The sequence below is a fragment of the Thalassophryne amazonica genome, chromosome 6 (genome assembly GCF_902500255.1).
Source record: "Thalassophryne amazonica chromosome 6, fThaAma1.1, whole genome shotgun sequence".
NCBI classification, from domain to species: domain Eukaryota; kingdom Metazoa; phylum Chordata; class Actinopteri; order Batrachoidiformes; family Batrachoididae; genus Thalassophryne; species Thalassophryne amazonica.
Window position 1 is genome coordinate 84,371,018 of NC_047108.1, and position 11,923 is coordinate 84,382,940.

At 42.6% G+C, this 11,923-nt stretch overlaps 1 protein-coding gene across 1 annotated transcript in view; it reads left to right on the forward strand.

Moving 5' to 3' along the window:
• Positions 1-11,556, forward strand: part of dnah12 (dynein, axonemal, heavy chain 12) — a 184,148-nt gene extending 172,592 nt beyond the window's left edge. The window contains exons 72-73 of the mRNA XM_034172638.1: positions 11,124-11,191; positions 11,333-11,556. Of these exons, the coding sequence (XP_034028529.1) occupies positions 11,124-11,191; positions 11,333-11,526 (262 nt within the window). The 3' untranslated portion in view covers positions 11,527-11,556. The remainder of the gene's footprint in view (positions 1-11,123; positions 11,192-11,332) is intronic.
• Positions 11,557-11,923: the final 367 nt, after the last annotated feature.

Genomic DNA, 11,923 nt, shown 5'->3' on the forward strand with positions numbered 1-11,923 from the left:
TGGCCTCCCTCTTCTCCTCCTGCCTGGTAGCTCCATCCTCAGCATTCTTCTCCCTATATACCCTATATTCCCTCCTCTGCACATGTCCAAACCATCTCAATCTTGCCTCTCTAACTTTGTCTCCAAACCATCCCACCTGAGCTGTCCCTCTGATATGTTCATTCCTAATCCCGTCCATCCTCATCACTCCCAAAGAGAATCACATCATCTTCAGCTCTGCCACCTCCAGCTCTGCCTGCTGTTTTTGTTAGTGCCACCGTCTCACTACTCTCTTGTAGACTTTCACCTTCACTCTTGCAGATATTCTTCGGTCACAAATCACTCCTGCCAACTTTTTCCACCCACTTCACCGTGCCTGCACTCTCTTCTTCACCTCTCTACCACACTCTCCGTTACTTTGGACAGTTGACCCCAAGTATTTAAACTCATCTACTTTCACCACCTCTACTAATTGTAACTGCACTATTCCACACTGGGCTCCCGCTCATTCAATCCAATCCAATCCACTTAATTCATATAGCACATTTAACAACAAAAATGTTGCAAAGTGCTGCACATACGATAGAATCACGATAGATAAAACCCCAATAGTCAAGAATTAAAAATAAGAAAATTAACAATAAAATTAACTAAAATGTGCAAGATAAATAAATAAATAAATACATACAGCATACAAAAGATAAAACCAATAAAATCTACCAAAATAAAAACAAAACCAATAAAACAGAGGACCACACAACTCACTCAGTGTTAAAAACCAGAGAATAAAAGTGGGTCTTCAGACAAGACTTAAAACACTCCACTGTGGGGGCTGTTCGGACATGGAGGGGCAGAGCGTTCCAAAGTCTGGGGCCAGCCACAGAGAAAGCCCTGTCCCCCCTGGTTTTAAGTCTCGTCTTGGGTACCACGAGCTGGAAATGGCCCTCAGACCTCAGAGCATGCGCCGGAGAGTAAATTTATAGGAGGTCAGTGATGTATTGTGGGGCCATTCCATTCAAAGCTTTAAAAACAAACAATAAAATCTTAAAATCAATTCTAAAATTAATAGGAAGCCAGTGCAAAGATGCAAGAATTGGGGTTATGTGATCACGCTTCCAGGCTCCTGTTAAAAGTCGCGCTGCAGCGTTCTGGACTAACTGCAAACGGGAAAGAGCCCATTGGCTAATGCCGAAATAAAGTGCGTTACAGTAGTACAGACAATTTGAAATAAGTGTGCAACTTGTTCAAAAAGGTTGAAAGATAAAAATGGTTTTACCTTTGATAAAAGACGAAGATGATAAAAGCACGATTTCAAAACACCATTGATTTGTTTATCAAATTTAAAGTCGCTGTCTATCGTGATGCCAAGGCTGGTGACCTTGGGACGTACAAAATCCTTAAGAGGTCCCAGGTCAATGAGGGTACTTCCAAACAACATAACCTCTGTCTTTCCCTCATTAAGTTTCAAAAAATTCTGTGACAACCAAGCCCTGACGTCACACAGTCGAGTAGGGGTGTCAGGGGGCAAAGGCTGTTTTTAGCGATAGGCATGTAGATTTGACAATCATCAGCATAAAAATGGTAGGCCACGTTATGTTTTTAAAAATCTCTCTGAGTGGGAGGAGATAAAGAGCAAAAAGGATGGGTCCCAGGATAGAACCCTGGGGGACTCCACAATGAAGAGGGGCTGAAGACGAGGTGGAGTCCCCCAGCCTGACGGAGAAAGACCTCTCCGACAGGTACGACTTAACCACTCCAGAACAGTCCCCCTGACACCCACACAGTCTCTCAGGTGATCTAAAAGAATTGCGTGGTCAACTGTGTCAAAAACTGCAGTGAGGTCTAAAAGCACTAAAATGGCTGAACTGCCAGAATCGGTTGTTAAAAGGAGATCATTAAAAACCTTTAAAAGTGCAGACAGTGTTGTGAAATGCCTTGTACCCTGATTGAAATGGATCAAATGTGCCGTTTGTATCTAAAAAAGGCTGCAACTGTGCAAAGACGCATTTCTCTACAATTTTCGACACAAGCGGTAACTTAGAGATAGGTCGATAATTTGAAAAAGCCGTGGGATCCAAACCCGTTTTTTTTGATCAGTGGCTCCACAGTAGCTTTTTTACCAAAAGAAGGCACAAGCGAGGGGGGACCACAGCACAGCACAGTCATTGACACAAGCTGAAAGTTACTAAAAACACACGAGCACTGATTTGCTACACAATGACACACCGGGGACGGTGACATATTGGCCCTAATGGCATCAACCTTATCAATAAAAAAGTGGAGAAATTTTTCACACGTTTCACTTGTGATTTCCAGTAAAGTGGACGGACTGGGATTACAAACAGAATCAATTGTTTTAAAAAGAATACGAGGCTTGCCAAGATTGTTTAAAATCAATTCTGAAAAATACTTATTTTTTTCAGCTTTAACCACCCTCTGATAATTATTCCAGCTCTCTTTAAGAATCTGCTTTGAAACCTCCAAACGGTCTTGTTTCCACCTGCGTTCTGCCCTCCGACAGTCACGCCAAGCTGCGCGCGTGATGTCATTAAGCCACGATTCTTCCTTAAGCTTAGAACGCATGACTTTACAGGGAGCAACAACATCCAGAACCTCAGAGCAAGTGGAAATAAAAGAGTTCATCATCTGTTCTGTGCCAAAAGCAGCAGAATCTAACAAATTCTGCTCAAATGCACTAAAAAGAGGAATAAAAGCAGCAGCGGTGTCAGGCTTAATAACACACCCATGACGCACGACAGGCATCATCATGTCAATGTCCAGACTAAAATCAAACATGATGGGGCTGTGGTCAGAGAGCACAGCGTCACCAATAACAACATTTTGGACAGGAAGACCAAGAGATAAAATAATATCCAGCGTGTGTCCGTGTACTTGTGTGCTGCCAGTGACATGCTGTGTCAAACTGAAAGCTGCGATCAAGTCCAAAAACTCTGGCCAGAGGTTTTGACGGACAACAGACATGTACATTAAAATCCCAGATGATTAAAATTTTGTCATAACGTGTCACCATCGAAGCAACAAAGTGAGAAAACTCTTATATGAAGTGTTTGTTGTATTTGGGTGGTCTGTATATGACAGCACACAGCACTGGGACAGTCTGTCTCAGCTCAAAGCAGCTCAGTTCAAAAGAGGAGAAGGACCACTCCAGCATCACTTTGTGATAAATATAATTCTTTAAAACAGTCGCTATACCTCCACCACGACCAGTAGCTCTTGGTGTGCTTATAAAACCACAGTCAGGAGGCAGTAACTCTGAGAAGGCAGATGACTCACCGATGTTGATCCAAGTCTCTGTTAAAAACAATAAATCTAAATTGCGCGAAGTAAAAAACTCTTGCAAAATAAAAGTCTTGTTCACCACAGATCATGCATTGATGAGTGCACACCTCGTAGAAGCCGTTGCCAGTTTAGCTGCCTGAGATGCCCGGCCCTTGCCGCCAAAACCCCGGAAAGAAACGCGGCGAGGGCGCAGCGTGCAGACATCCTCCCGGAGTCCAATAATGGGCACCAACCAAGCACCGACTGGAGCAAGTGCGCGTCGGGAGACGTACCGGTGAAGACAATCTTTGTAATCCCGTGGAAGAGAAGAGGACCACACCACATCAGGAGAAAGTGCCAGCAAGGCTTTCAGCTTTACCAGCCGGCCAGATCGCACCCTGTGGCGTTTGCGATTTCTGGGCGAAGGTGCCTTCACACGAAGAAGGCACTTAGGCAGATCCGCCAGATAGAAAGAATCTGACCACTTCGCATCCGAAAAGGCACACGATTGCACTGTATCTTTGATTTTTAACAGCTCCAGGCGATTATACACCAGCAGTGAGTCAGTAGTTCTTATGACAAATGTTAAAATCAACATAAAACATACAAAACTGAGAAAAGCCAAGCGGCGACACAGACACACTGGCGCCATCTTGTCCACACACAAGTACTCCGTCTTGGTCCTACTGACTTTCATTCCCCTTCTCTCTGGAGCATATCTCCACAACGCCAGACTAGACTCAACCTGCTGTTAACTCTGACTACAGATCACTGTGTCATCTGCAAACATCATAGTCCATGGAGATAATCCATAATCCTGTTTGATCTCATCTGCCAACCTGTCCATCACCATTGTGAACAAGAAAGGACTCCAGAGCTGATCCTTAGTGTAATCCCACCTCCACCTTGAATGTATCGGTCATTCCTACTGTGCATCTCACCGCTGTCACACAATCCTTGTACATATCCTGCACCACCCTCACATACTTCTCTTAAGCGCCTTGGGGCAACTGTTTGTTGTGATTTGGCGCTATATAAATAAAATTGATTTGATTTGCCACTCCAGACTTCCTCATACAATACCACAACTCTTCTCTTGGCACCCTGTCATAAGATTTCTCTAAATCCACAAACACACAGTGCAACTCTTTCTGGTCTTCTCTGTACTTCTCCATCAGTACTCTCAGAGCAAACATTGCATCGTGGTGCTCTTTCTCAGCCTGAAGCCATATTGCTGCTCATAGATCTTCACCTGTTTTCTAAGCCTTGTTTCTACCTCCCTTTCCCATAACTTCATGCTGTTGCTGATCAGCTTAATGCCTCTGTAGTTACTGCAGCTCTGCACATCACCCTTGTTCTTAAAAACAAGAACCAGGACACTCTATCTCCACTCCTCAGGCATCCTCTCACTTTCCAAGATTTTATTCAATGATCTGGTTAGAAACTCCACTGCCATCTCTTCGAGACATTTCCATGCCTCCACTGGAATGTCATTTGGGCCAACTGCTTTGCACTCGTCATCCTCTTCTTAGCTGCCCTCACTTCATCCTTACTAATCTCTTGCACTTCCTGATTTACTCACTCCACATCATCCAGCCTTTTCTCTTTGTCATTTTCTTCATTCATCAGCTCCTCAAAATATTCCCTCCACCTTGTCAACACACTGTCATCACTTGTCAGCACATAACCATCTGCATCCTTTAGCACTCAGACCTGCTGCACAGCTCTGTCCCTTTGTCTGGCCAATACAAGTCCTTTTTTCCTTCCTTGCTATTTAACTTCTTGTACAGCTCGCTATATGCCTTTTCCTTAGCTTTTGCCACGTCTCTTTTCACCTTATGCCACATCTCCTTGTACTCCTGTCAACTTTCTCTCTCCGACTAACCCAATTCTTTTTTTGCCAGCTTCTTTCTCCTTATGCTTTCCTGGATATCTTTGTTTCACCACCAAGTCTCCTTGTCTTCCTTCCACTGTCCAGATGTCACACTCAGTACCTTTCTAGCTGTCTCCCTCACCACATCTGCAGTACTTTTATAGTTGTCCAAAACTGTTTCCCCTCCATCCACTGCCTGTCTCACCTACTCACTGAATTTCACACAGTCTTCCTCATTCAGGTTCCACCATCTGATCCTTTGTTGAGCTCTCGCTCTCTTCCTCTAATACATAAGCCATCCTACAAACCACCATCCTATGCTGTTTAGCTACACTTTCCCCTGCCACCATCTCACAGTCTCCAATTTCTTTGAGCTTGCATCTACTACAAAGAATGTAGTCCACATGTGTACACCTTTCTCCACTCTTAATTCACCCTGTGCACCTCTGTTTTCTTAAAGCAGGTATTCACCACAGATATGTCCATCTTTTTAGAAAAATCAACTACCAGCTGCCCTTCCACATTCCTGTCCTTGATCCCATATCTACCCATTACTTCCTCATCACCTCTGTTCCCTTCACCAACATGCCCAATGAAGTCCACGCCTATCACCACTCTTTCATGCTTGGGGACACTCTCCACCACCTCATCTAACTCACTCCAGAAATCTTCTTTCTCCTTCATCTGCTCGGCATATGCTCTGATGATATTCATCATCACCCCTTCAATTTCCAACTTCACAGTCATCACCCTGTTGACACTCGCTTAATCTCCAACATGCTCTTAACATACTCTTCCTTTTAAATGACCTCCAGACCATTTCTCCTCCCATCCACACTATGATACAACAACTTGAACCAGCCGCCTATGCTCTTGGTCCAACTTCCCTTCCACTTGGCCTCTTGCACACACAATATACTGTATCAGCCAGTCCCTCCCGAATGTGGCTCGAATTTTGGCTTTTTTTTCCTGTACCACCTGATTCTGCTTGATGTCTGCTCATTTGTGCTAAGTGTGACGGGGCCCTTATAGGTCTGAGTTTGGTAGTAAGAGAATAATACAGATAGGAAGATGCATTACCATTCAGCAAAATGCTGGAGGATTCTAAGAAACAAGTTAACACTGTGCACACTCAAAAGATTGCATATATGACAAACATGTCTATTAGACATGGACATATCCCATATCCCAACAGGGACAGATCCCTGTTGGTTGGATCCTCTTGCTTGCCTCTACTGGTGGTTGGCTCTCACTGCGGTATTGTATCACTTCCTGTTCCGGAGCACAGCGGTGTTTTTCTGTATCTGTTAGCTGTTTAATCTGCGCAGTTAGATTGATCTAGTTATCTAGATTACGATTTGTTTCCCAGTGTAATCTTTACGTGCCTTAACTAAAGCACTCCTTCTGCTGAATCACCTCTAAATTATTTACACATTATTCACTTTGCGTGTTTTTAGGAATCCGCTAGCTTAGCGTAGCTACTAGCTCTTAGCCGATTTAGCATGGCGGCTTCTCCTGTCTCTCCCGCACTTTTCTGCTCTGGGTGTGAAATGTTTAGTTATTCCTCGGCCTCCTTTAGCAGTAACGGTACTTGTAATAAGTGTAGCTTATTCGTAGCTTTGGAGGCCAGGCTGGGCGAATTGGAGACTCGGCTCCGCACCGTGGAAAATTCTACAGTTAGCCAGGCCCCTGTAGTCGGTGCGGACCAAGGTAGCTTAGCCGCCGTTAGTTACCCCCTGGCAGATCCCGAGCAGCCGGGAAAGCAGGCTGACTGGGTGACTGTGAGGAGGAAGCGTAGCCCTAAACAGAAGCCCCGTGTACACCGCCAACCCGTTCACATCTCTAACCGTTTTTCCCCACTCGACGACACACCCGCCGAGGATCAAACTCTGGTTATTGGCGACTCTGTTTTGAGAAATGTGAAGTTAGCGACACCAGCAACCATAGTCAATTGTCTTCCGGGGGCCAGAGCAGGCGACATTGAAGGAAATTTGGCTAAGGCTAAGCGTAAATTTGGTAAGATTGTAATTCACGTCGGCAGTAATGACACCCGGTTACGCCAATCGGAGGTCACTAAAATTAACATTAAATCGGTGTGTAACTTTGCAAAAACAATGTCGGACTCTGTAGTTTTCTCTGGGCCCCTCCCCAATCGGACCGGGAGTGACATGTTTAGCCGCATGTTCTCCTTGAATTGCTGGCTGTCTGAGTGGTGTCCAAAAAATGAGGTGGGCTTCATAGATAATTGGCAAAGCTTCTGGGGAAAACCTGGTCTTGTTAGGAGAGACGGCATCCATCCCACTTTGGATGGAGCAGCTCTCATTTCTAGAAATCTGGCCAATTTTCTTAAATCCTCCAAACCGTGACTATCCAGGGTTGGGACCAGGAAGCAGAGTTGTAGTCTTACACACCTCTCTGCAGCTTCTCTCCCCCTGCCATCCCCTCATTACCCCATCCCCGTAGAGACGGTGCCTGCTCCCACACTACCAATAACCAGCAAAAATCTATTTAAGCATAAAAATTCAAAAAGAAAAAATAATATAGCACCTTCAACTGCACCACAGACTAAAACAGTTAAATGTGGTCTATTAAACATTAGGTCTCTCTCTTCTAAGTCCCTGTTGGTAAATGATATAATAATTGATCAACATATTGATTTATTCTGCCTAACAGAAACCTGGTTACAGCAGGATGAATATGTTAGTTTAAATGAGTCAACACCCCCGAGTCACACTAACTGTCAGAATGCTCGTAGCACGGGCCGGGGCGGAGGATTAGCAGCAATCTTCCATTCCAGCTTATTAATTAATCAAAAACCCAGACAGAGCTTTAATTCATTTGAAAGCTTGTCTCTTAGTCTTGTCCATCCAAATTGGAAGTCCCAAAAACCAGTTTTATTTGTTATTATCTATCGTCCACCTGGTCGTTACTGTGAGTTTCTCTGTGAATTTTCAGACCTTTTGTCTGACTTAGTGCTTAGCTCAGATAAGATAATTATAGTGGGCGATTTTAACATCCACACAGATGCTGAGAATGACAGCCTCAACACTGCATTTAATCTATTATTAGTTATTATTATTATTATTATTATTGGCTTTGCTCAAAAAGTAAATGAGTCCACCCACCACTTTAATCATATCTTAGATCTTGTTCTGACTTATGGTATGGAAATATAAGACTTAACAGTATTCCCTGAAAACTCCCTTCTGTCTGATCATTTCTTAATAACATTTACATTTACTCTGATGGACTACCCAGCAGTAGGGAATAAGTTTCATTACACTAGAAGTCTTTCAGAAAGCGCTGTAACTAGGTTTAAGGATATGATTCCTTCTTTATGTGCTCTAATGCCATATAACAACACAGTGCAGAGTAGCTACCTAAACTCTGTAAGGGAGATAGAGTATCTCGTCAATAGTTTTACATCCTCATTGAAGACAACTTTGGATGCTGTAGCTCCTCTGAAAAAGAGAGCTTTAAATCAGAAGTGTCTGACTCCGTGGTATAACTCACAAACTCGTAGCTTAAAGCAGATAACCCGTAAGTTGGAGAGGAAATGGCGTCTCACTAATTTAGAAGATCTTCACTTAGCCTGGAAAAAGAGTCTGTTGCTCTATAAAAAAAAGCCCTCCGTAAAGCTAGGACATCTTTCTACTCATCACTAATTGAAGAAAATAAGAACAACCCCAGGTTTCTTTTCAGCACTGTAGCCAGGCTGACAAAGAGTCAGAGCTCTATTGAGCTGAGTATTCCATTAACTTTAACTAGTAATGACTTCATGACTTTCTTTGCTAACAAAATTTTAACTATTAGAGAAAAAATTACTCATAACCATCCCAAAGACGTATCGTTATCTTTGGCTGCTTTCAGTGATGCCGGTATTTGGTTAGACTCTTTCTCTCCGATTGTTCTGTCTGAGTTATTTTCATTAGTTACTTCATCCAAACCATCAACATGTTTATTAGACCCCATTCCTACCAGGCTGCTCAAGGAAGCCCTACCATTATTTAATGCTTCGATCTTAAATATGATCATTCTATCTTTGTTAGTTGGCTATGTACCACAGGCTTTTAAGGTGGCAGTAATTAAACCATTACTTAAAAAGCCATCACTTGACCCAGCTATCTTAGCTAATTATAGGCCAATCTCCAACCTTCCTTTTCTCTCAAAAATTCTTGAAAGGGTAGTTGTAAAACAGCTAACTGATCATCTGCAGAGGAATGGTCTATTTGAAGAGTTTCAGTCAGGTTTTAGAATTCATCATAGTACAGAAACAGCATTAGTGAAGGTTACAAATGATCTTCTTATGGCCTCGGACAGTGGACTCATCTCTGTGCTTGTTCTGTTAGACCTCAGTGCTGCTTTTGATACTGTTGACCATAAAATTTTATTACAGAGATTAGAGCATGCCATAGGTATTAAAGGCACTGCGCTGCGGTGGTTTGAATCATATTTGTCTAATAGATTACAATTTGTTCATGTAAATGGGGAATCTTCTTCACAGACTAAAGTTAATTATGGAGTTCCACAAGGTTCTGTGCTAGGACCAATTTTATTCACTTTATATATGCTTCCCTTAGGCAGTATTATTAGACGGTATTGCTTAAATTTTCATTGTTACGCAGATGATACCCAGCTTTATCTATCCATGAAGCCAGAGGACACACACCAATTAGCTAAACTGCAGGATTGTCTTACAGACATAAAGACATGGATGACCTCTAATTTCCTGCTTTTAAACGCAGATAAAACTGAAGTTATTGTACTTGGCCCCACAAATCTTAGAAACATGGTGTCTAACCAGATCCTTACTCTGGATGGCATTACCCTGACCTCTAGTAATACTGTGAGAAATCTTGGAGTCATTTTTGATCAGGATATGTCATTCAAAGCGCATATTAAACAAATATGTAGGACTGCTTTTTTGCATTTACGCAATATCTCTAAAATCAGAAAGGTCTTGTCTCAGAGTGATGCTGAAAAACTAATTCATGCATTTATTTCCTCTAGGCTGGACTATTGTAATTCATTATTATCAGGTAGTCCTAAAAGTTCCCTAAAAAGCCTTCAGTTAATTCAAAATGCTGCAGCTAGAGTACTGACGGGGACTAGAAGGAGAGAGCATATCTCACCCATATTGGCCTCTCTTCATTGGCTTCCTGTTAATTCTAGAATAGAATTTAAAATTCTTCTTCTTACTTATAAGGTTTTGAATAATCAGGTCCCATCTTATCTTAGGGACCTCGTAGTACCATATCACCCCAATAGAGCGCTTCGCTCTCAGACTGCAGGCTTACTTGTAGTTCCTAGGGTTTGTAAGAGTAGAATGGGAGGCAGAGCCTTCAGCTTTCAGGCTCCTCTCCTGTGGAACCAGCTCCCAATTCAGATCAGGGAGACAGACACCCTCTCTACTTTTAAGATTAGGCTTAAAACTTTCCTTTTTGCTAAAGCTTATAGTTAGGGCTGGATCAGGTGACCCTGAACCATCCCTTAGTTATGCTGCTATAGACGTAGACTGCTGGGGGGTTCCCATGATGCACTGTTTCTTTCTCTTTTTGCTCTGTATGCACCACTCTGCATTTAATCATTAGTGATCGATCTCTGCTCCCCTCCACAGCATGTCTTTTTCCTGGTTCTCTCCCTCAGCCCCAACCAGTCCCAGCAGAAGACTGCCCCTCCCTGAGCCTGGTTCTGCTGGAGGTTTCTTCCTGTTAAAAGGGAGTTTTTCCTTCCCACTGTAGCCAAGTGCTTGCTCACAGGGGGTCGTTTTGACCGTTGGGGTTTTACATAATTATTGTATGGCCTTGCCTGACAATATAAAGCGCCTTGGGGCAACTGTTTGTTGTGATTTGGTGCTATATAAAAAAAATTGATTGATTGATTGATTGATGTGCAAGGCACGCAGAGTTTGCATCAGCCGGCTAATGTCTGTTATTATTAAAACAACTGCTATAACTCTGAAATCTGAACTTTTTTCATCTATCCTTATCAGTGGAGTTCTGGCTGACCAACACCCCAAAGTTTTGTTTGATTTGATGCCCATCATCTGGATAAAACCCAGTAAGTTTTTACCTTAAAGACAGTGACAGTAGAACTGCAGTTCAACTTTTAGTTGCCTTATGTGTTCTCATTATTGTGATGAAGCTGTGAAAAACTGTATTGTAGTTTATGTATCTTGTTGTTTTCTTTTGTCCTATCCAGCACAAAAGAAAAACACTGATCAGGATCAGAGCCTGTATGTGTGCCCTCTGTACAAGACCAGTGAGAGGAAGGGAACGCTCTCTACAACAGGCCACTCCACCAATTTTGTCATTTCCATGACATTGCCCACCAGCAGGGGCCCTGAACACTGGGTCAAGCGGGGAGTGGCCATGCTCTGTCAGCTTGATGACTGAGCGTATATACACTTTAAGTGTGAATTATTTTCTGTGATAATACAAATAAAATGTAGCCTCTGTTTTGACTAACTGTTGTGTGTTGTGCGTATTTCAAAACAATGAGCAAACCATGACAGTGCATACATAAGGGATACATTGAAATTCAAAAAAGAGAGGGTCACATTGTGCCCCTTGTTCAACTTCAAATTAGGAAGATAACAGTTTAAAAAAGAAACTTGCACATGTCAATAGTTCTATTAAAAATGAATAATTAAAGAATAATGATATTCCTAGCATATGTATTGAGCTCTGTGAAGTTGGGATCAGATCCTAAAATAACCACAACATGAAAAGAAAACCATTTTCACAATGTTATGAAACGAAACAGATTCAGATCTGGTTCAAAATCTTATGA